The sequence below is a fragment of the Agelaius tricolor genome, unplaced genomic scaffold (genome assembly GCF_023055355.1).
Source record: "Agelaius tricolor isolate 1412-34295 unplaced genomic scaffold, bAgeTri1.0.p SCAF_18, whole genome shotgun sequence".
Taxonomy (NCBI): Eukaryota; Metazoa; Chordata; class Aves; order Passeriformes; family Icteridae; genus Agelaius; species Agelaius tricolor.
The window spans coordinates 4,397,536-4,418,890 of record NW_027269278.1 but is presented as its reverse complement, the minus strand read 5'-3'; the positions used below and the strand labels follow the sequence as shown (position 1 = coordinate 4,418,890).

The 21,355-nt window shown below is 41.9% G+C and overlaps 1 protein-coding gene across 3 annotated transcripts in view; it reads right to left on the bottom strand.

The window, feature by feature from the left end:
• Positions 1-21,355, bottom strand: part of SLIT3 (slit guidance ligand 3) — a 494,398-nt gene that overhangs the window by 436,129 nt on the left and 36,914 nt on the right. For all 3 annotated transcript variants that reach the window (XM_071443101.1, XM_071443102.1, XM_071443103.1), the window contains one exon: positions 11,973-12,044. In XM_071443101.1, coding sequence (XP_071299202.1) covers positions 11,973-12,044 — 72 coding nt within the window. The remainder of the gene's footprint in view (positions 1-11,972; positions 12,045-21,355) is intronic.

The window sequence follows — 21,355 nt, the reverse complement described above, 5'->3', positions numbered from 1 at the left end:
GGTTGGCTACCACAATGCTAAATATGAAAACCTTAAAAAGCAGGCACATTAGTGGGGAAAAGAACTCCTGAAACCCAGTGACTGCTGATCCAAGACAAGCCACTGACTATTTCTACAACTAATCCCCCCAACCTGTGCAGATGAAGTCAGTCATAGAAATTTACTTAAATAAAAACTTAAATGAAGTACCTAAGCACTGCATAATTTAAAAAGTGCAGTTTAAAGTTACACAGAAGCATTGTCACTGGCCATTCAGCACAGCAGCATCCCCAGCAGCCCCCTGAATATTCACTGGGAGCGGCCAGAGCTTGTTTCTTTATGAATATTGGACATTTTCATACATAAAAATTGCTTCCCCTCAGTTTTTAACTGTGTTAATCTTTCAGGTCACCGTACATAAGGGAGAGGCCAGAGAGCAGCTCACTCTGGAATTCTCCCTGCCAGTCTGACACTCAAACACTGGGGCACACACACAGAAATGCCTTAGAAACCCTCTGCTAACTGAGCTCCCTCCTCATCTTCAGGGCAAGGCTACAGAGCCAAGCCAGAGTGACAAATCCTCACTTTTCCATATTCCATGGCATGCTGAATGTGCCCTAAAGGAAGAGGGGAATCCTTTTCCCCTTTTCATTTCATTCTTCAGAAAGCACTGACCCTCTCCAGTGAATTTAGAGAGGTGAAAAAAACAGACTGGTAATAAAGAAGTCTCAACTTTTAAAGGTATATCATTTACACTTTCCATAGAGCTGTATTTATTTACAAACCTTAAGTACAAAGTGAAAAACAGTCTAGCTGCTATTTTTGCCAAGTTTGACACCCGACACATGGCCTGTTGTAAGCCACAGCTATCCACAGGCCAGCCCAGCAACTGGCCCTTTGTTCGTGTGCTTATTTAAACACAATGAAATGGCTTTACCTCATTAAAGAGGAGCTGGAATAAGCTCCAGCTGCATGAGAGTGAGGTGGTCCTCATTTTTAAAAACCAGCAATGCCATTTGGGAAAAATAGAGTAACAAGCAGTGAAGAAAAATAATTCCCTTCAAGCAATTGAAATGCCAGTTTTGAAGATAAAATAGTGCAAAACCCGAGGCCAGTAAAAAGAAACATTGTTTTCCTTTGAAGTTCACCACCAACTGGGGCAAGTGGCATGTTGCATTCAACAGGCTTATGGGAAATTTGTTTTCTGTCCTGTCAGGAAAAAATACCATGGTCCCTCTGGAGCCTGTAATTACTGATGCATGTAAATTACACTTTATCAAAATACTCCACAAATGTTGCCTTGGAAGTCCAAAGTGAGCAGCCCACCTGGGCAGTGTCTGCTCCTGTCAGAGGCAGGGACACTCTGGATCCCAGCTGAGCATTTCCCATCCCATGGCCAGCACCAGAACGGCCTCACTGAGACCCCTGGCTCACACTGGGATCGTGTGCCATCGTGTCCTCCCCACAAACCCAGCAAAGGACACAGATTTAGGGTTTTACTGCAGCCAGCCCAGGGGCAGGCAGAGTCCCAGGGTGGTGTTTGCAGTGCAGCCCTTCCTACAGCAGGAGCCAAGGAAGGGAAGGTGTTTAAGAGAAAAACCTCCTGCAGACAGCAAGTGCTGGGATCAAATAACACCAAGGCACTGCAAAGGCTGCCACTTCTGCAGGAAACGTCCCAGTAACAAACCCAGCACAAAATACCATCAGCTCTGCTCCCAGTGAGGGGCTCTAAGGTATGGGGTTAATCAAGGAGTTACTGGGAGAAAGTAGAGCAGGGTAGTACAGACTCAAGGTGAAAAAAGCAAAAATTCCATCCAGTGCTTTTGAAGATACAGTCACTTTGTGCATATGCTTGTTGTAGAGAAATCAGTTTGGGGCTCAGGGACTGTCCCAGGGTACTCAGCCCTCTTCAGGCCCAGAAAGGACAGTGGGGCAGGCCTGACTGATTTTTCGTTTTTCATCTGGTTCTGATGATTATCAGAACTTGCAGGCAGGTCTGTTCCTGTGGCTGTGTGGTAGGACACAGGATTATTCTCTCAACAAAAGAAACTAACTGTACAAGCATAATATTTGGTTTCATATCGGATGCTTTTCTTGTCAGCATTTTTCCCCTCACAGTTCACTGAGCACTGATGTTGTACCATGCATGGAAACCATTCAAAACATTAAACTTAACATTCCTTCATAGATCAATAGGAATGGACTAAATTCATATCAGCTGTTTCCTGAAGAAAACATTTCATAGATGTCTTTAGCAACACTCCATCAGGGAGTTTAACAGAGCAAAGCAAAAGGCAGGTACTTAATTTCAAATATGCTTCAGTCAATTTTCTCACTAGTATTTGCATTTTCATTGTAGAAAATCTCAACATTCAACAATGGCAATTATGGAATATTTGAATAATCTCACTAAGTTCCAAAGTATTATATAAGGGAAACATTAAAAATCAGCTCATGGACTTTGTATAACACATGGTGCTGTGACCTTTTGTTTCCAGTGTGTTACACTGAGTGAAAAAAGAAAAGCAGTTCAAAGGCCCACCTTGTACAACATCCTTGCCTTAGCCATGAGAGCAAGGTGATGATAAACCACCCCTGCCAATTTACTCTCATAGCACTGTAACATTTAATGACTTGCAGGGGTTATTTTAATTTTGTTTCATGAATATTTTCTGCCCTTGTAAGTTTTACAGTGCAGTCTGCTCTGGGGACATGGAGCTGTGTCAGGCTCCAGATCAAATCCCCTGGTTCAGCTCCTGACCCCTCAGCCAGGCACACACACGCCCCAGGCTACAATCCCACAGCTCTCCCAACTGCAGGGACTGGAATCAAAATGAAATCCTGCAGCATTTATGACTGTATTTCAAAAGCAAACCCAGTGCATTTAAAAGTAATAGCAGCTTTCATTTTCAGGACCTTTAAGTGTCTGAAATACTTTAAACAGGCATGGCCTGTTACCCCTGTGAAACACATGGAAAAGCTCCAGAAAGCCTCACTTCAGCTTCCCGTTGTACACACTGCAGATTTCAAGAAGAAAACCAAATGATAATTAAAACAAGGAAGTATTTGGCCTTGCATCATTTTACCCACCAAACCCTTAACTCATGGGGCACTCTGACTGGGCAATAAATCTCTGTAGGTAAATCAGGGTTCTGCTGCCACGGAACAACCAGGAGAACTGAAGCCAGAAAACTGCTGATGGGAAATGGCCTTTTCTTTTTAAAGACACTGATGAAAATCAAGATTTCCCATGCAGCACTTGTAATTTAACACTCATTAGTATCTCTGCACCAGTGATCATGCCCCCTACTTCCACTATGCACACACACTAAAAGAAATTCTCATTATCTGCAACATATTTCCAAACTATTTGAAAGGACTTTTCCAAGAGGATGAATGTAAACTCCTCTTTGGCCTCAGGATGACAGTCTATTATGGAAAGCAGCAGAAATATTTACATTATCATTATGATATTTTTCCTGTTGCGTAGATGAGATGTCTGCACTTCAGGTCATCAGTTCAATCTGTTCCTACATTTGCTTTGTGTGAGGGAACTGCCTCAGTGTGAAAATAATGCCAAATGCATTCTAATCTCTGTTCACCAGAAGGAAAAGACAATCATATTCACTCTGCATTGTCTCCTAGTTGCAGTAATGACAATTTACAAGTGAATTTCCCACTGCTCATTCTAACCATGGACCAGCCTCCAGCAGTTCTGAACACTCAGGAAAACACTTTTCAGCTTTTTCAGAGCACAGCCAAAGGGGAACGGCAAAAAAAAAAATAAAATTCACATAACAACTAATTGATTCAAAGGAAGTTTTCAAACAAGAAAAGCAATATCCATACAGCAATATGGATATTGTACTTACTGAGTGCAAGTACACTGTGATGTGCTGACATTTGCTGAGTAGCTCTGATGGCAAGGCCAAAAAAAGCCACATTAACAAAGCAAATGCAGTAAATCTGAGCCTGACAAACTCAGAGCTGCTCAGACTACCAGGGTTATCCAGTTTCCGGAAAAGAAACTGCCTATAAACCATCAGGTCAGAGTCCCCCAGTAACAACATACCTGTGATACAACCTCATTTATCTCCAGCTGCAAACCCACAGCCACTCAATCCTCTGTCAGGCTCAAAAGCAGCCCCTGAGTGCCACAGGGAAATCCACCCTGCAGGGGCCACCAACCCTGCCACCACCAGAAATCAACCCCAGGAACCAGAACCCAGCACTGCAGGCAGCTACAGAACTTGGACTGCTGCTCACAGAAACAAAAAATAAAAAGCCCAAATTCTGAAGACTAATGTAAAGCAGCAAGCCAATAATGCCCACCCACAAGTGCTGTGTTTTGAGACATAACAGCTCAGTCATGTGGAAGCCCTGGTAACCAGAAGCTGTCACAGTTTTTCCCCCATTTAAACTCCTCACTCTGAAGACAGAAGCTGGAGGCAGTTAATAAGGACACATTTCAGAGCTGGCAGAGCACACAGAGCCACCCCCAGAACCTTCATCGTGTGCAGATCTCCAGGGGCTGATTGACCATGGAGCCCCCATCCAGCTGCCCTTGCTGGGACTCATGCAAACCACAGCAGATTCTGCAGAGGTTCAGAAAAGCCTGATTTTGCTAAGCACCTCCAGGATCTTCTCAAAAAGAATGAACTCTGATGGGAATTGATGTCTAAATGTGAGCACACACTGAATTTTTCAGTATTCCTCGTTTGATACTAAGAATAAGGCAAATTTTAAGAAGCATCAGAAACTACTTACAAGGGCTCTGTTGATGCAAAATCATGGACTGGACTTAGTGAGCTCACAGGGCTGCTCTTGGTGTGAGCATTTTGCAGTTCAGGATTGCTTTGAGCAGCTTACAGTACAATAACAGTATTTTTAATGTTCTATCTCCAAGCCATGTGATTTGAAACTTGAATATATCTGAGAGTGCTTTAAAAACCCCAGCATTCAGGAAAATGGACACCCCGCAGCATGGCTAAGGCTAGCAAATAATTATCAAATAATTAAATGGCAAATTGATCCCACTAATTTGGAGCCTCCTGATTTCTTGAGTTGAATATCAATGAAAAATGTCACCTTTCAAAATTTATTCTCATAGCACTGTAACATTTAATGCAAAGGAAATAATAGCAAAGGAAAAAACATTGGAAATGCAAGGCAGTAGTTACCCAGCTAACAGAGTAAAACAACTTCTTTCCAAAGCAGACTTATGCTTAATCTGCATGTGTGGCATTTCTTCTGGAAATGTATAATCCTTTGCCACAAACTCCCTTAAATAGCTTTGTAATAAGATGACCTGATCACAAAGTTGGCAATAGGAGCCTCCCTGGAAGGGAGACGCCACTAAAACCCAGCAGTAATTTTCACAAAAAACACCCTTTCCTCCCCAGTGGTGCCTGTTTCCCTTAAGAGGGGAAACAAGACATCTGCACACTATCATTTCAAAGAATCAATTTCACACAGGGGAAAAAAAGCAGCACTGAGGAGGAAGCCTTCTGGCTTTCCAAAATGTTTTCCCTTGTTTTCTACTCTCAAAATAATAATAAGTTTAAAATGTTTTATATTTTTAATTATTTTTCTGCACTAATTTAGACAGAAGATCCTTAGATCTTCAAAGAAAATTGGTGTACACGTATATTAAAAGCAAAAAGGTTAAATACATTATTTACAAGCAGAGACCAAAAGGAGATGTACAGTGACTTCAGCTTGATAAATGGTGTAAATGTAATCCAGCTATCTGCAGCACAAGCCCCTGACCTAATGCACATCTTCCCCAAGCCAGAAATGCACCCCAGAGACCAGCAAACACTTACTGTAATTATTTACTGTCTTCTGAAAAGAGCTGCTGTGATCTATACACAGTAAAACTACAATTATTGGATGTGGATGAAACCACAAAAACACCCTGTTACAAACCCATGCTCTTTGTCATGGCAACACCCTAACTCAAACTCCTGCAACAATTGAATTGTCAGGATCCTGCTTTAATGGGAAATGATCATGGAGCAATCTGGGAGAGCTTTCTTGCTAGAAAGAGAACAAACAGAGGAATAAAGAGGACACTAAGAAAATGTATGATCTGGTTGCTTTTCCAAGCACAGCTTCTAATGACACCCACAAGATGAAAGAGGCTGAGCCTGAGCAGGAGCTGTGGTTTGGTGCTCTGAGCTCCCTGAGGATGGGGCTGCACAGGAGGGGTCACAGTGACACCTGGCAGGGGACTCCCAGCAGCAAACCCTGGCAAAATCCCAGCCATGTGCAACAAGCCTCTGCTACAATAAACATCTGAAAGCAAACACTGGGAAAATGTGACACACACTGCACTCATCCAGCCAGGCAGGAGGCACAGACTCACCTGGGCACTGCAGCACAGCAGTGTCCCTCAGGGAAGGGGACAACACCTCCATATTTATATCATATTTACAGCTTCTTAACTGGAGCACTGACTAAACAGATCCAGCTGCTCCTACCAGGAATCATCCAAGGAAAGTACTTGCCCAAAATCAAATACACACACACTGCACACACACTGGTATCATAAGGAAGTGACCAAGTCAAGGAAAGAGATGGCAAATAGCAATTTCTGAAAATAAAGCACTGCCCTGCTGTGATTTCACTGTCAGTAAAGTTACTATCCCTGAGTCAGGTGTGCTTTGCCTGGGACAGACACTGGTCAGGCATCTCTCCCTGCTCTCATCTCACCCCTCAAGCCTCTCATGTTGTTTTCTCTCCCTGCCCGGTTGAGAGGAGCAGTGACAGAGCAGCTTTGGGTGTCCTGCCAGGGTCAGCCCAGCACACAGCCTCAGCCATTCTGGGATTCTGCTCAAACTGAACATTGCCTCTTTTTAAGGCTACTCACAGAATTTGTGTTGTGTGCTGCAACACAACTCATTGTTTTATCCATCTATCAATCAACTTTCAAAATATTCCACTAGACAAGAAATAAGCATCCCACTGATCCAGCTCTGACAAATCTCACAGTGCTGCAAATACTTTCACCATGTTAACAGCAAGAAATTCATTACTGAATGGCTGCTCCTGACACTGAGAGAAAATGCCATTTGATTAAAACAAATAATTTGTCTATAATGTTTCCATGCTACTTAAGCCTACTTTAGAAATAACTGTAAATGAAGATGATAAACACTGGGACATGATGAGTAGAAAATTTAAACACAAAGGTATTGGGCATGCTCTGCCATGGACCCAAAATGTCCCAGTTCAGGATCACAGGGTTCTGCTCCCAAACTAAAACATTCTTTTTGGAATAAAATCTAGATTCTGATAGTACTCAAAAAGTAAAAAAAAATCATTTCAGAGTCTAATGGATGCTTCCATTATCCTGCTATTTTGGTGTCAGATTTCAGGATCTAAATTTCCAGAGCCTGGTTTGCCCAGTCAAGAGACAAGTAAGGCAGTTCATTAAAAGTAAATAGACCCAACAAATGGTCCATGGCTATAAATTTGGTAGAGGCATTAATTCTCACTGCAAGACTTGAGTTTAGAGCCCTTCTAAGAGGTTTTTTTTCACACACACAAAGGAGCTTTACCATGACTACTTAGCAGCTAGCCTGAGGTATAGAGGCTTCAACAATGAAAGAAATATATTCTTACATGACAGGGAGTTTGTGGGAAAATGAGCTTGTTTCCCCCTTTTGTTTTCAAAGATAATGAAGTATCTTATGGACCCCTAGAATAGTTGTTTTTTAGTGAAAAGCAGATGCACTACAATCATTTTATACACCAGCTTTGCACACAAAGGAAACAGGATTCCAGCAGGCACAAATCTTTGCTTACAACCATTGTGGATAAATTTCTCAAGTTGTTTTGGATATAAGAAAATAATTGACTTAGAATCAAAACCTAGTTTCATAGCTGTTAAATTACATGTTTCATTTTATTATACTTTTTCTGTTCATTTCATCACCTGTATTAAAAATACCTGTTCCTTTATGGATAGATATTAGCAGGTATCTGAAACTATTTTAAAAAAATTATCTTTCATGCTTTTATTTCTCAATTCATTAAAAATGTCTTTTCCTTGATTCAGTTTTCTCATTAAAAGTGCCTGCATTTTGAATTATTAGGTAATTATCCCAGATAAAACAGTTGAGAAGCTTTAAAACCGAGGCAGTGAAGGCAACAGAGCAATGAGAAACATTTCCACTAGAGAATCCAATCAAGGGCTCATTCACCATCCAACTTAAACTTAAAACCCTTATCTAAACCAAAGCAAACAAAATCCATGAGTCTCAAAGCCACTCTTTCTAGAAGAAAAGGCTCAAAGCCTTATGAGAAACTCACTTTGTGGGACGCCTCACATTCCATTTTAGGTTTATTTCACTATATATATTCCTGCTGGTAATATCAACCAGATGTGACAACGAAGCCCAACCAGCCCTGTGAAAGATTCAAGGATATCCTGAAGCTCAGAATTTAGGAGAGGCTTGGAGAAAAAAAGCCAAAGGTACCTGGAGTTGAAGTGAGGGCTGAGGTTATAATCTGAGAACTATTCTGAATTCCATTTCAGTAGCTATCAGGAAGGGGATTGCAGGGGGAACGCACTGTGCATGACCTGGTGACACTCACAGGGACATCAGGGACGGCAGCACTGCTGTCCCCAGCCATGTGCAGCACGAGAGCTCCCAGGTTTGTCCTTTTCAAGCACATCATCAACATGAAACCAGGTCCTACATTGTGACTGCCAGCACCAGCAGGGCTGAAGAGATTCTGCTGATACCAACCGACAGAAACAAAGCTGGCTCCTCCAGTGAAGCCCCAGGTTTCAGCCTGGCTGGTAGAACACACAGAAAATCCTCTCAGTTGCTTTTTCAGCCTTTAACTACTCCTGAAACATTAACAGGTCTTCCCTGAAACCCCCCAGCACACAAAATTCCTGCATATTTAAGCAGCTCAGTCACTCCATCTCCACCAAATTTTAGCCATGATAATAAATATGCTCAATTTTCACACTCTCACCAAAGTTAGAATGTCATCTTTCTATTTAGCTTTATCTTAGAAAAAAGTCTTGCTCCTACCTTCATTAACAAAGCCATGGACTGTTACATTCACTGCCTGCCTGCTGGAGAGGGCAGCTTCAGAATCACAGAATTTATCTCTATTTCCTCCATGGACAAGACTAGGAGCTCTTCAGTCCAATGAATAAACCCAAATCTTACAATTTGGACATACTGCACTGAAATATTTAGTTCTTGGAAATTTTGTCTTGTTTGAGCTGTAGCAAGCTTACACAATTAAAATACTCAACTTTTGGACTTTGTATTTTATGAGGATTATAATTATTAAGAAGAAAATAATAGAGTAATGTCGGAGTAACTCAGAGTCAAGAGCTGGAAAATATGGCAGCAGAAGTACTATAGCTATACCATGGAAAATTAAAATTAAGACCAGCCTTATCTACACTTTTTAATGTTCATTTAAATTCACTGCTCGTAAATTCCACAGAATCTACCTCACGCCTGCATCAGCCTGTCTTATAGATTTTTGTTTCACTGCTTTTATGCCCTTTCATCACTTTCTCAGCTCTGCTTTCTTCTGGAGAGGCTGGGTGAGAGCAGCTGCAGGGAGGAATGCAGCACCACTGCCCCTGCACTCAGGGGCTGAGAGCAGAGGGGCACTGCTGCATTCAGACAAGGCAGAAGCAAGAAACAACAGCTCTGAATCTGCCAGCAGTGGGACCAAGACAGCAACAGGAAACAATAGAGAGCAACCATATATATATATATATGCATGGGTGTATTTTTATAAATTCTAGTAGGAAGCAAATTTTTCATTCTTCTCCCATGACGGAAAAACACGCAACCAAACTACCCTTGGAACTGTACCAGTTCACTTGAGCTAAGATTTATTTGCTTATAATACACACTGTATTTATATAACACTTGTATCTTCAAAAGAAAAAGCAAGTTTCTTCTGACAAACAGAGTTAAAGTGATCTATTTAATGCACTGCTCAACAGTAAGCAAGACTGAAAGGATGTCAGTGAATAAAGACAAATGTTCCAACAGCACCCGTTGGGAGGCATTACAGAGCACAGCTTTCAGATTAATCACTCCATTCTATGGAACTTTATTACAATCTTTATATTCTAAAAGCAAAATTATTGCCCTTGCTGTTAAGGGCTATAATGTATCATGATTACATGACCTACTGAAAAACACACTCTGAGGTACTGAACAGCCTCAGCTACTTGGGCTTCAGTTCTTTCTGCCAGGACAGATGCACACAAGTTATCAACACACAACATTCCACTGAAACCACAAATTACCAGGGAGCTCCTCTCCTGACATCCAGGTACAATGAGACCACTCACAGAGCAATTTTCAACATGTTAAACTGGAATTTGTAGAGATCCAGGTAAACTCTGTAAAAGCTTTTCTCTGGAAAGCATCATCTTATCCTTAGACAACCAGCCCACATAAAGCAACTCTTGTAACAAATAAATACAACTGGCACCTTCCAGAGACCAGATTAAGGTATCTGCAACTATGTCCCAGCTCACACTTTGTACTCAAGTGGAGTTTCAAGATGTAAAATTTCAAAACCATGCAAAGAACATTAGGAAATGCAACCAAATTGTTCACCTCAAGCAGATCCATTCAGCAGACACATCCTAGTGAATTCAAAAGCCATGACAAAGCTTGCAAAACAAGTCCAACCAAGATTTTTCCAAGCAGATTTTAAGACTAAAACACATCTATAGCTTATATTTTTTTAATATTTTTTTTTACATCTGCAGAATAATGGCAGTGACTTGTACAGTTTTTCATGAGCAAGTTTGGGCAACACCAGAAGTTCATTAGAGAATTTCTCCAAAATGTCAATATTACTTGTAGCACAGCACTTTTCAGCTTGCCTGTTTTAAACACAAACCAAGATCCTACTTCTTTAAAGTCATCTGATTCCAAAATTAATCTGCACTATCACCATGTGGTTTGTATTTCCATGGGAAGAAAAATTTACTGTCTAAATGGTTTGGTTGCACATTGATGAATTAAAACAATTATAAAAACCCCACATGAATGGAGAACTTTTTCAGCCACCCTGTAATAACTTCACAATTTCACAAACCAAATCTTTGGAGCTGATTTTCCATAAACAAGTCAAGCATTAAAAGATCAGTTTTACCAAATTTCAAAAAGCCAGTGTGGATCATGAGTTTAACTTTGGCAGGATCCAGAAAATTAATTCAAACAGTTTTTGAAGACTCCCTTGAAAAGGCAGGTGACTGTTTTTTGATAGTAACTTCACAGGCACCTGCTCATCTATTTTATTTTTATGCACTCATCCAGTTATTGTTCCACCACCACCCTCTCCCTCCTCCAAAAACAAATAATGCCAAGTTCATTATATCCTTCTCTTTCTGTTGACATGGGCCTTGATGCCATCTAAACATTTTATAACAGTTTTTATATTCAAATTTAAAAATATTTACTTTTCCATAATTTCTCCTCTTCCTGCCGGACAAGGCACCAGCCATAACTTTGCTGGTCTATCTGGCAAAGCCTTGGCTCACTTGGAAAGATAATTTTCCAAACTAAAGAATTTGTAGCCACCTCCATTGTTTTAAAATAAGTATAAGCACTTGTTTTTAAAATGAAATAAGTATATTCACTTTGTGGACATCTAGTCTGAACCAGATATGTGAACCTGACACTTTCCATGGTTTCTGTAGCTCTACAGAGAGGGTTCAAAATAAGTCACCTTGACATCATCCTGGTGAATAGATGAGGAACACAAAAATCCTGTGGTTTCTCTTCCCTCTGATATTTATGCTCTACCAAATTACAACTACACACAAGCACACATAACACATCCCCTAAAAAGCCCTTACTAAGTGGCAGTTTAATATCACAGAAATTAAACCTCTCGCCGCGGTCAAAACACAAACATGTGAATCTGCACAATGAGGGACAGAAAATAGAAACACACCACAGAAAAGTAAATCAGGTTATACTTACAGCCTAGTTAGCTTCTGTGTGTTCTGGAAAAGCAGCTCTGGAAGAACTTGCAATTTATTCTTGTTCAGACGCCTAAACAGTTATAATCAGAATAAAAAAAATAGATTAGATTATCTTCCAATTGAAGAAATTTATTCTATTATGCATAAACATATGAAGCTCCCATTGCATCAAACATCTTTCTATGAATTTGCCATTGGATGCCTTGTGCATTTTATTCATACTGGAGCCAAACTGTGTCACTTGTAGAGCACCTGCCCACATGCACGAGGTGGGGAGCCAAGGACAGGCACCACAAAGTTTTAATATGGATGAGTACAAAAACATAACTTTTAAATTCTCCTCTAAATGCCTACTGAGAATCATACACCCTGCTTCAGGAACAGCTACTGGCAGGAATCTGGATTTTCATTCTTCTTCAAAAAATGTGGCACAGTACATTCAGTAACTTGACCAACCAAGATTATTCCCAGATTAGCTATTATTTCTGTAGTATACATAATTGCTTTTTGAAAAGAATTTTCTTGAAACTTCACTTGGAAAACCTGAGCACTGTTGTAGAAAATATGAACATATGGGTAACCAGATGACTACATGGTGATTTGAAATAGAATATTAATCCTGAAGATTCTTCCAGGAACATTTTAGAGAACAGATTAGTGTGTATACATTAGTCCCTTTTACTCACTCACTATACAAGTTTTTACTCTGGTGACAACTTGCCAGTTTTTAGCAAACAACCATTCCAAGATATTCCAGCCCTGTAACTATAAAAAGCATGTGCCTCCTCTCCATAAAATGTGTGACAGCCCTGCAAAATCTGCAAGCACTTCTGCTTGTAAGACACAATCCTGTTCTTCAGTTCTTTTTCAATGAAAACACTCACCTGCTCCCACAGTCCTAATGAATGCTATTTGCATAAGGAGTTGACCTGAGCTAATTACAAACAACCCCACTGCGTAAAGGGGAAGCTGAGCTGCTCTCTAAATTCATATATGAGCTTTGTGCCCCCTTTGTTCCCAGTCCTTCCAGGTTAACTTTGACAGCAGATCTATTTCTGCTGAAGTTTTGATCTCCAAAGACTCCTGGAACTGTTATAAACCCACTGCTGCTTAGCAGCCCATATCTGCTTTCCACTTCTCTTGCATGCTGAGTAATTTCACTATCAGAATTCAAGAATTTTTGGAATTGAAAGGCCTTCCTGAGATCAAACTAACGTTGTGGGGTTTCATATGGCAGAGTTTTCACATGGCCACCATATGAACGTGTCTTGTGAGACAAAGGGGTGATGGAGGAGAGGGGAATTTCAACTTCTCTTTCTGACACCTAGAACAGATCAAAGGCTGCATCTGCAGGCTCACAGAGCCTGAGCACTGTGCACTACACACACCACATGAGAACCAGTATTTGTACCTGCTGAAGTTACATCCTGCAGCTTCTACCAACTACTCAATGACATTTTTGAGATAAATGGACAAAACAGCAAATAAACTTTTGAATATGAAGAGAATGAATTAAGAATATGAAAGATGCTAGTTTTGCATCTGAGAAAATACATGGAAGATTTGAAACTGGATTCCCTTACATGACATTTCACTATTTCATACCTAAGTAAACAATCTTAGTTAATTCAAGGTTGATGGCAATGTGCTACTTAGCCCTCATCAGAGTCACTGCTTTGGTTAATCATGTTTATGTTTTAGAATAACAGGATGAAATATAACAAAAAAAACTTATTCAGGGCTTAGCACTCCTTATCCCTCCTCCTTCACCAAGGCCACCAGTAGTCATTGAGACACACTGAACAAAATCAACATATTTATCATCCAAAATGTGAGAGTGCCAGTGAAACACATCTCTTACACACAGTGTCAAATGCTTATTCCTGAGTCTGATTATCATTGCAGATCTCACAATGTACACATAATTATGCACTGTCAACCCAAAGTCATCTGACTCATCTCAAAGCAACATCCCAGGAATATGTTTTAAGGCTATTCTTTTCTCTACTTGCAAGATTTCACAAATGCTGAGTTTATGCTTATTGTTCTAAGCCAAAGAAGCTAATCAAAATCAGATTAAATTTCTAGAGCAGGAGGTTTCACACCAACAAGCACACACAAAAATAAATGTAGTAACAAGAAATTGTATTTCCAGGTTAGCAAATGTTTCACTGAGAATTGAACCATTTACAACTTCCAGTGACACAAACAACCCAGAGGGGGAAAAGAGCCTAACATCAAGGGTTCTTCTCTAATTTACTATCAAATTAATCCAGAAGATTGAACATCTTATGTTATTTCCTATTATTTATATGGGCCAACACTCTCCTAACTGTGATAGCAAAAGGACCAAATTCTCAGCTGCCCTTTTTAACTCTCCTAAACCTTTTAATATCTCAACCTGAAGTTCCCTCCATACTTTCTTTCAAACATTGTGAAGTAACATCCATGCAAGGACCCTTGCAGAGCTTACACTGTGAGCTGCTATTCATGAGCACTAAACATTTTCTATGGGTCTAAATGTACTTAATATTTTTAATATGATATTGTAATAAATGAAATGCTTTTTAGACTGCAGCAGAAAGGAAACTGAACTTGTATATCAAGGCCAAGAACTCAATGATATTCTGCCTTTAACTTACGTAAACTGGATTTTCAAACTCCCCCAGCACTGCTGGTCAGTGCTCCTGCACAGATTCCATCCTCCAGAAGCTTCAGGTGAGCTTTATTTCTGCCACAAACCAGAGTTTGCAGCTCTCTAATAAAAGGTTATGTTACTAATTGATAATGAAGCAAATTAATGTAACACCAAGTAACACCAAACACTTGAAGACAAGTGTCTATCCCTGTCTTGTTTCAAACTACAGGACTCTCCAAACCTTCCACCACTTCCTAAGATTTATTTCAAGTTTAAACTTCCTCCAAAAGTCATTTCATTCATAGTTTGATTCTCAGGGGAGCTGTGGGAATGAACAGGGAGTTGTTTCTGTTGAACATCACCTACTGCATTATAACTTCTACTGCAATACCTACTGAAATATAAGACTAGATCACCTCATAGAAACTTAGACATACTTGATGTAGGATACATTTAACATGCTCCTATTTATTATGTGCCAGAAAGCCACCAATAGCCTAGGAAAAAAATCCCAATTACACCTCTTATTTCTCCTCCTGGGCTTGGGAGAAAGGCCATCAAGAAAGTCCTCAATACAGAAGTATCAAAGTACCAGACAGGATGTTTTTAAATTCCAAAGAAAGAGACAGAGACATGTTTAAAGATTATTTAATGCAAAGACCAAATGTTCTGAATGGCCATTTGTAAGCACTGTTTCCTCTGGTTTGACAAAGAGGTGCCAAACACGGATGAAATGCAGAGGAAGGTTCCTAACACATCATTTGACAAGGACTGGGGTTTATCCTCACCTCTCAGTATCAGTTCTAGGACAGAGGGAAAATTCCAGTGCAAGGTGGAGCAAACCTTGGGAATGCCAGCACAGGGATGGAGCTGTGCCCCAGCAGAGGTGCCAAGCACACCTGGGCACACTGAGGGTCTGTAGGGCTGCAGCCCCTCTCCAAACCCAGTGATCCTCAGAGAGGAACAGAAATGCCCCTGCAATCACCACCCCATTACTGCATGAATCTAAATCCTGTCCAGTTTTAATTACAGCACTACTTTTGTGTCACAGACACATTTTATGAAAAAACCTTTCCTTAGGATTTTTTCTCCTGAGAAGCTGAGAGGCCTCAGGAACAAAATGTAACCAATGGTTATCTGCTGCTGTGGAATGCAACAGGTGCATCTGGGATTGGGCTCATGTGACTGTTTCTAATTAATGGCCAATCACAGTCAGCTGGCTCAGACTCTCTGAGACACAAGCCTTTGTTATTCATTCTTTCTTTTTCTATTCTTAGCCAGCCTTCTGATGAAATCCTTTCTTCTATTCTTTTAGTATAGTTTTAATATAATATATATCATAAAATAATAAATCAAGCCTTCTGAAACATGGAGTCACATCCTCATCTCTTCCCTCATCCTAAAACCCCTGTAAACACCATCTGATCACACTTTTGATTTTGTAACAAGTATCTTGGAAATGGTGAAGCCACAGAACAGTGAAATAAAAACAGCCTGCAAAAAGTTCATAAACAAAATGAGCCAGAATTTTGTAAAATGATTCTGTGGATGTTGTTCCTGGGACTGTGCTTTATTAACAAATAGAGATATTCCTGATTTTAAATTAGTGACTTAAAATAGAAACAACATCAGGTCATACCTGGGAAATGAATTTAAATCCAAGCCAGTTTTGCAGCTGTTACTGCCTACATCAGGGAAGAATGTTGGATCAGCTTTGTGAATCTGAACAGTAAACTACAATTAAAAAAAATATCATTATCAAACTAAATTCCTGGGACTGTTCAGACTAGGAATGCCACCTGGGATGCAGCACAAAAAGGAACCCTTGGAACTGAGCTCCCTGGGCTCCTCAGGCTGGGAGCACAGAGCCCTGCAGGCAGGACCATCCACAGCAGCCAGGCATACCCAGGGCAGGGAGGAACCTGGGGCACAGAGCCAGCAAGGATCTGCTCCACATTATGTGACCTGGGATTGCTGGATGGGAAAGCAGCTGCTCAGCCTCCAGTGTATCCCAAACTGGATGCTTGACAGCTCATAAGACCTGCAAAGTATTCGGGGAATTTGGAGCACTGGGCAGGATGATGCATAATCATGGAGTGCCTCGAACAGATTGGCTCCAGTGCTGGATCAGAGGCAGCTCTGGATGTGCACAGCATGGAGCCCAGACTAATAAACCTCCTGGAAGCTGAAGAACTGTGCAGAGAGGCTCTCCAGGAGTCATATCAGCTCTGGCAATACCTGCATTGAGTCAAATTTATTAACTCTGATTAGACACATGCTGGCTGTGCAGTCAACAATCCCCACACACTGCAGCTCCCTCAATCTTCCAGGCTCCTTTAACCACTGCTGGGCACAGGAAATAGAACTTGAATAGAACTCGACATGTTCTGTTTTGTTAGTCTGCTCCTCAGGACCCCAAAAGTGACCCAACAGAGCTGACCAGGCACCAAAAGTGCACACCAAGTCCTCCATGTGCAAGCCAAGGGTCTCCAGGAGCCATCCATCCTCTCCATGGAGCCCATCCATCCATCCCCTCCATGGAGCCCATCCATCCATCCATCCCCTCCATGGAGCCCATCCATCCATCCATCCCCTCCATGGAGCCCATCCATCCATCCATCCCCTCCATGGAGCCCATCCATCCTCTCCATGGAGCCCATCCATCCATCCTCTCCATGGAGCCCATCCATCCATCCTCTCCATGGAGCCCATCCATCCATCCCCTCCATGGAGCCATCCATCCCCTCCATGGAGCCCATCCATCCCCTCCATGGAGCCCATCCATCCCCTCCATGGAGCCCATCCATCCCCTCCATGGAGCCCATCCATCCCCTCCATGGAGCCCATCCATCCATCCCCTCCATGGAGCCCATCCATCCATCCCCTCCATGGAGCCCATCCATCCCCTCCATGGAGCCCATCCATCCCCTCCATGGAGCCCATCCATCCATCCTCTCCATGGAGCCCATCCATCCCCTCCATGGAGCCCATCCATCCCCTCCATGGAGCCCATCCATCCCCTCCATGGAGCCCATCCATCCCCTCCATGGAGCCCATCCATCCCCTCCATGGAGCCCATCCATCCATCCCCTCCATGGAGCCCATCCATCCATCCTCTCCATGGAGCCCATCCATCCATCCCCTCCATGGAGCCCATCCATCCATCCCCTCCATGGAGCCCATCCATCCCCTCCATGGAGCCCATCCATCCATCCTCTCCATGGAGCCCATCCATCCATCCCCTCCATGGAGCCCATCCATCCCCTCCATGGAGCCCATCCATCCATCCATCCCCTCCATGGAGCCCATCCATCCATCCATCCCCTCCATGGAGCCATCCATCCTCTCCATGGAGCCCATCCATCCATCCCCTCCATGGAGCCCATCCATCCATCCCCTCCATGGAGCCCATCCATCCATCCCCTCCATGGAGCCCATCCATCCATCCTCTCCATGGAGCCCATCCATCCATCCCCTCCATGGAGCCCATCCATCCCCTCCATGGAGCCCATCCATCCATCCCCTCCATGGAGCCCATCCATCCATCCCCTCCATGGAGCCCATCCATCCATCCCCTCCATGGAGCCCATCCATCCATCCCCTCCATGGAGCCCATCCATCCATCCATCCCCTCCATGGAGCCCATCCATCCCCTCCATGGAGCCCATCCATCCATCCTCTCCATGGAGCCCATCCATCCATCCTCTCCATGGAGCCCATCCATCCCCTCCATGGAGCCCATCCATCCATCCTCTCCATGGAGCCCATCCATCCCCTCCATGGAGCCCACCACAGCAGGACTCTGCTCTCTCACGGGGCTCAGAGCCACCCTGGTTCTGCTGGAACACATTTAGGGAGCTGTAAAGGATAAAAGCTAAAAGCCCATACTTCTGTCTGCAGGAATTCGGTGCAAAAGTCAAATATTGCTACTTCTGAAATTATTATGTATCACTGGCACATTCTGAATAATGGCTGCTTACTAATTCTTAACACTGGATGTTGATTTCTCACATAAAATTAGTACATAAATGTCTGTACTTCACAGCTTTATCCCGTTACAAACTGCAGTTTCTTTCTTTGTAACTCAAATGACCTAAAATGCAGACTTATAGAATTTGTGACCTTTCTAAGTCCATCCATACAATGCTGCCCTCTGGTTTCTTCTGTTTTATTTAGAGCAGCCCCACACAGCATCAAACACTGTTCCAACACTTCCTCTCACCTCCCCAAACCGTTTTGCTCACATATATAAACAAGTGCCAGGTTCTCCCCTGCTGCCCACCTGGGGGTTCCTGTGTCCTGAAGGCAAAGGGGGAGAGGGAAACAACCTCGGTGTCAATCACAGAATATCAAGGGCCCTTAAAAAAACAATGGAGAAGTTATTAACTGTGAAATTCCCGCCTTCCTGGCTCCAACCAGGCTAATCATATTCCTTCCTCTGTCTGAAGCTGGGATAGGAGAGAAACTTAACTATTAAGATTCCCTTGATTATTAAAAACACAGAGTGAAAAACAACCATTGAAGCCTGGAAAGAAACAATGCTACCAGACTGGAGGAAGACTGAAGATGTTTATCAGAATTGTTCTCTGAAACAAACGGAGCAAAAGACCTACATTTTTAATATTAATTCTATTTTTGCTTTATTCCTTTTCTTCTGGATAACTTTTGGGTGAATAAAAAACCCTCAGTATTGGTAGAAAAAATTTCAATTTGTTCTCAAGGCAGAGGGCATCTTTTCCTGGAGGAGAAACTGATTTGAGCTGCATCCCTCATGCTCACACCACTGGAAGGGTCACATCCAGTTCTGGTTCTGTTGTCTCACAGAGCTCCACTCACAATAAGAGCAAAGAGGAGCTAAATTTAATCTCTACTGAAGACATGATCAGCATAGATGGAAAAGAACAAAATGCATATGGAAGCGAAACGAGAACATTGCTCAACTTGCAGCTATTTTAATCTTTTTGCAAGAAGAATCTAAACCAGATTCTTTGCTACTGCACAAGAAGACATTCCAAGAATCCTGCAGTGTTCCACCCCTCACAGGCAGAAGCTCCTTTCCCTCTCAGGGCTAATACCACCAGAGCAAGGCTTTAGAAGGTTCAGAAGAATTTCAGGGCTCAGAAATCCAATAAACAGGGAAAAAGAACATCTAAAATATCACACTTATGTATTTCTTATGCAATTAGTTTGGATAATAAAGCTTCAGTGCAATCGCAACCCTTGACTTCTCACTCATTAATATCCAAGGAGAGGGTCTGAGAAGCAACATTAACAGATCACACCAAATATAATTGTAGATTATACAGTTTGAGATATTTTTGAGATACTTTGAGATATTTTGAGACAGAGTATTATCAGCTTCATGCTTTGTTCTCACAGCTTCAGGACATTTTTACTCTGAGTAAGAAACAATCAGAGAAAACCCAAACCCCCTTTTCTGCAAAGTTTCAGTGAGCTGATGCTCACTTACTCCACAAGAAATTTCATCCTTCAGAGTTCCTTCAGACAGACATTTGCCTGCTTCCCATGAACTATGGAATCAACATGAAAGCCCAAAGTAAAAGTAATTCAAGTATAATTTATTCAAACTGGGCAAACTGTGCAGTTTTCCAATGCAATTTGATTTCTCATTATGCCGCTGACTCTGTTTGAAAATTTTGAATACCATAACAGGAGTTACCTCAGGCAAACTGCAAATATTCAGGGCCTGAGCAGAAATCACCACATTTACATGGCTATGGAGGAAAAAAGCAAAGGACCTGGCTCTGCTAGATAATCTCATAGCAAAAATCTCTTCTGCACATCTTTGTTTTTCATTTACAATATCTTGCAGTATTATACTAACATTAGTGAACACATTCCACCCAGAAGTTTAAGCTGATACACAGGCTCTGACTTAAACCTGACAGTTTTATTATTGTCTCCAAATAGAGCAATTACCTGGTTTTAACCCCACAAATGTGTGATACCCATCAGCCTCCAAACCCTGTCTGCCTTTCTACTGAGCATTGCCAGCTTTGACCCAGATCAAAGCACTTCATATTTTTCATGAAGTAAGGAGCTCTCAGTTCCTTTCCACAGAAGTTCAACAACTTTCAAGTTTAACATCCATATTCACACTGCTGCCTATTACACAATTCATTCTCCAACAGAAAAAGAAAACTACAGTGGTTTTACATTTTTTAATGGGTGGCTTTAAAGGAGCAGTCCTGCTACTTCAGCCTTTAATGTCCAGAAATTATCCAAATAACTTTGGGTTCACTCCCCAGCTCGGCCATTTATTTTATTTCGCACTCAACACATCTGGGTCTCCCCTTTGGCACTAGGCGAGGTCCCTTTTTCTCCTTTGTTGTCAAGAGCTCTGTGGTTCTATCATCCTTGGAGATGTGGCTCAGGGAACAGGATGCATTTAAAAGAGTTCCTACAAGTTACTTTAAGGAAGAAGTGGTTACATCACAAGCTTGGGCAGAACCAATAAGCAATAAAAATGACTTAATGCATAAAAGACTGAAATAGAAAGACAGGAGTTACTGAACTCCAAGGAGTAACTAAGTTTTTCTTTGGAAGCACTGGCTTGGGAAGCAGGAACAGGAGCACAGCCAACTGCCTGCAATGGTTTCACCAGAAAATCCTATTAGAGTCAAGAAATCCGTGTGATCATTAATGTAACTCCTCCTTTGCTCCATATCACTTCCTCTTGGGTAAGGAAAAACAGTCAAGATGCAGCACCCAGTAAAAAAAGT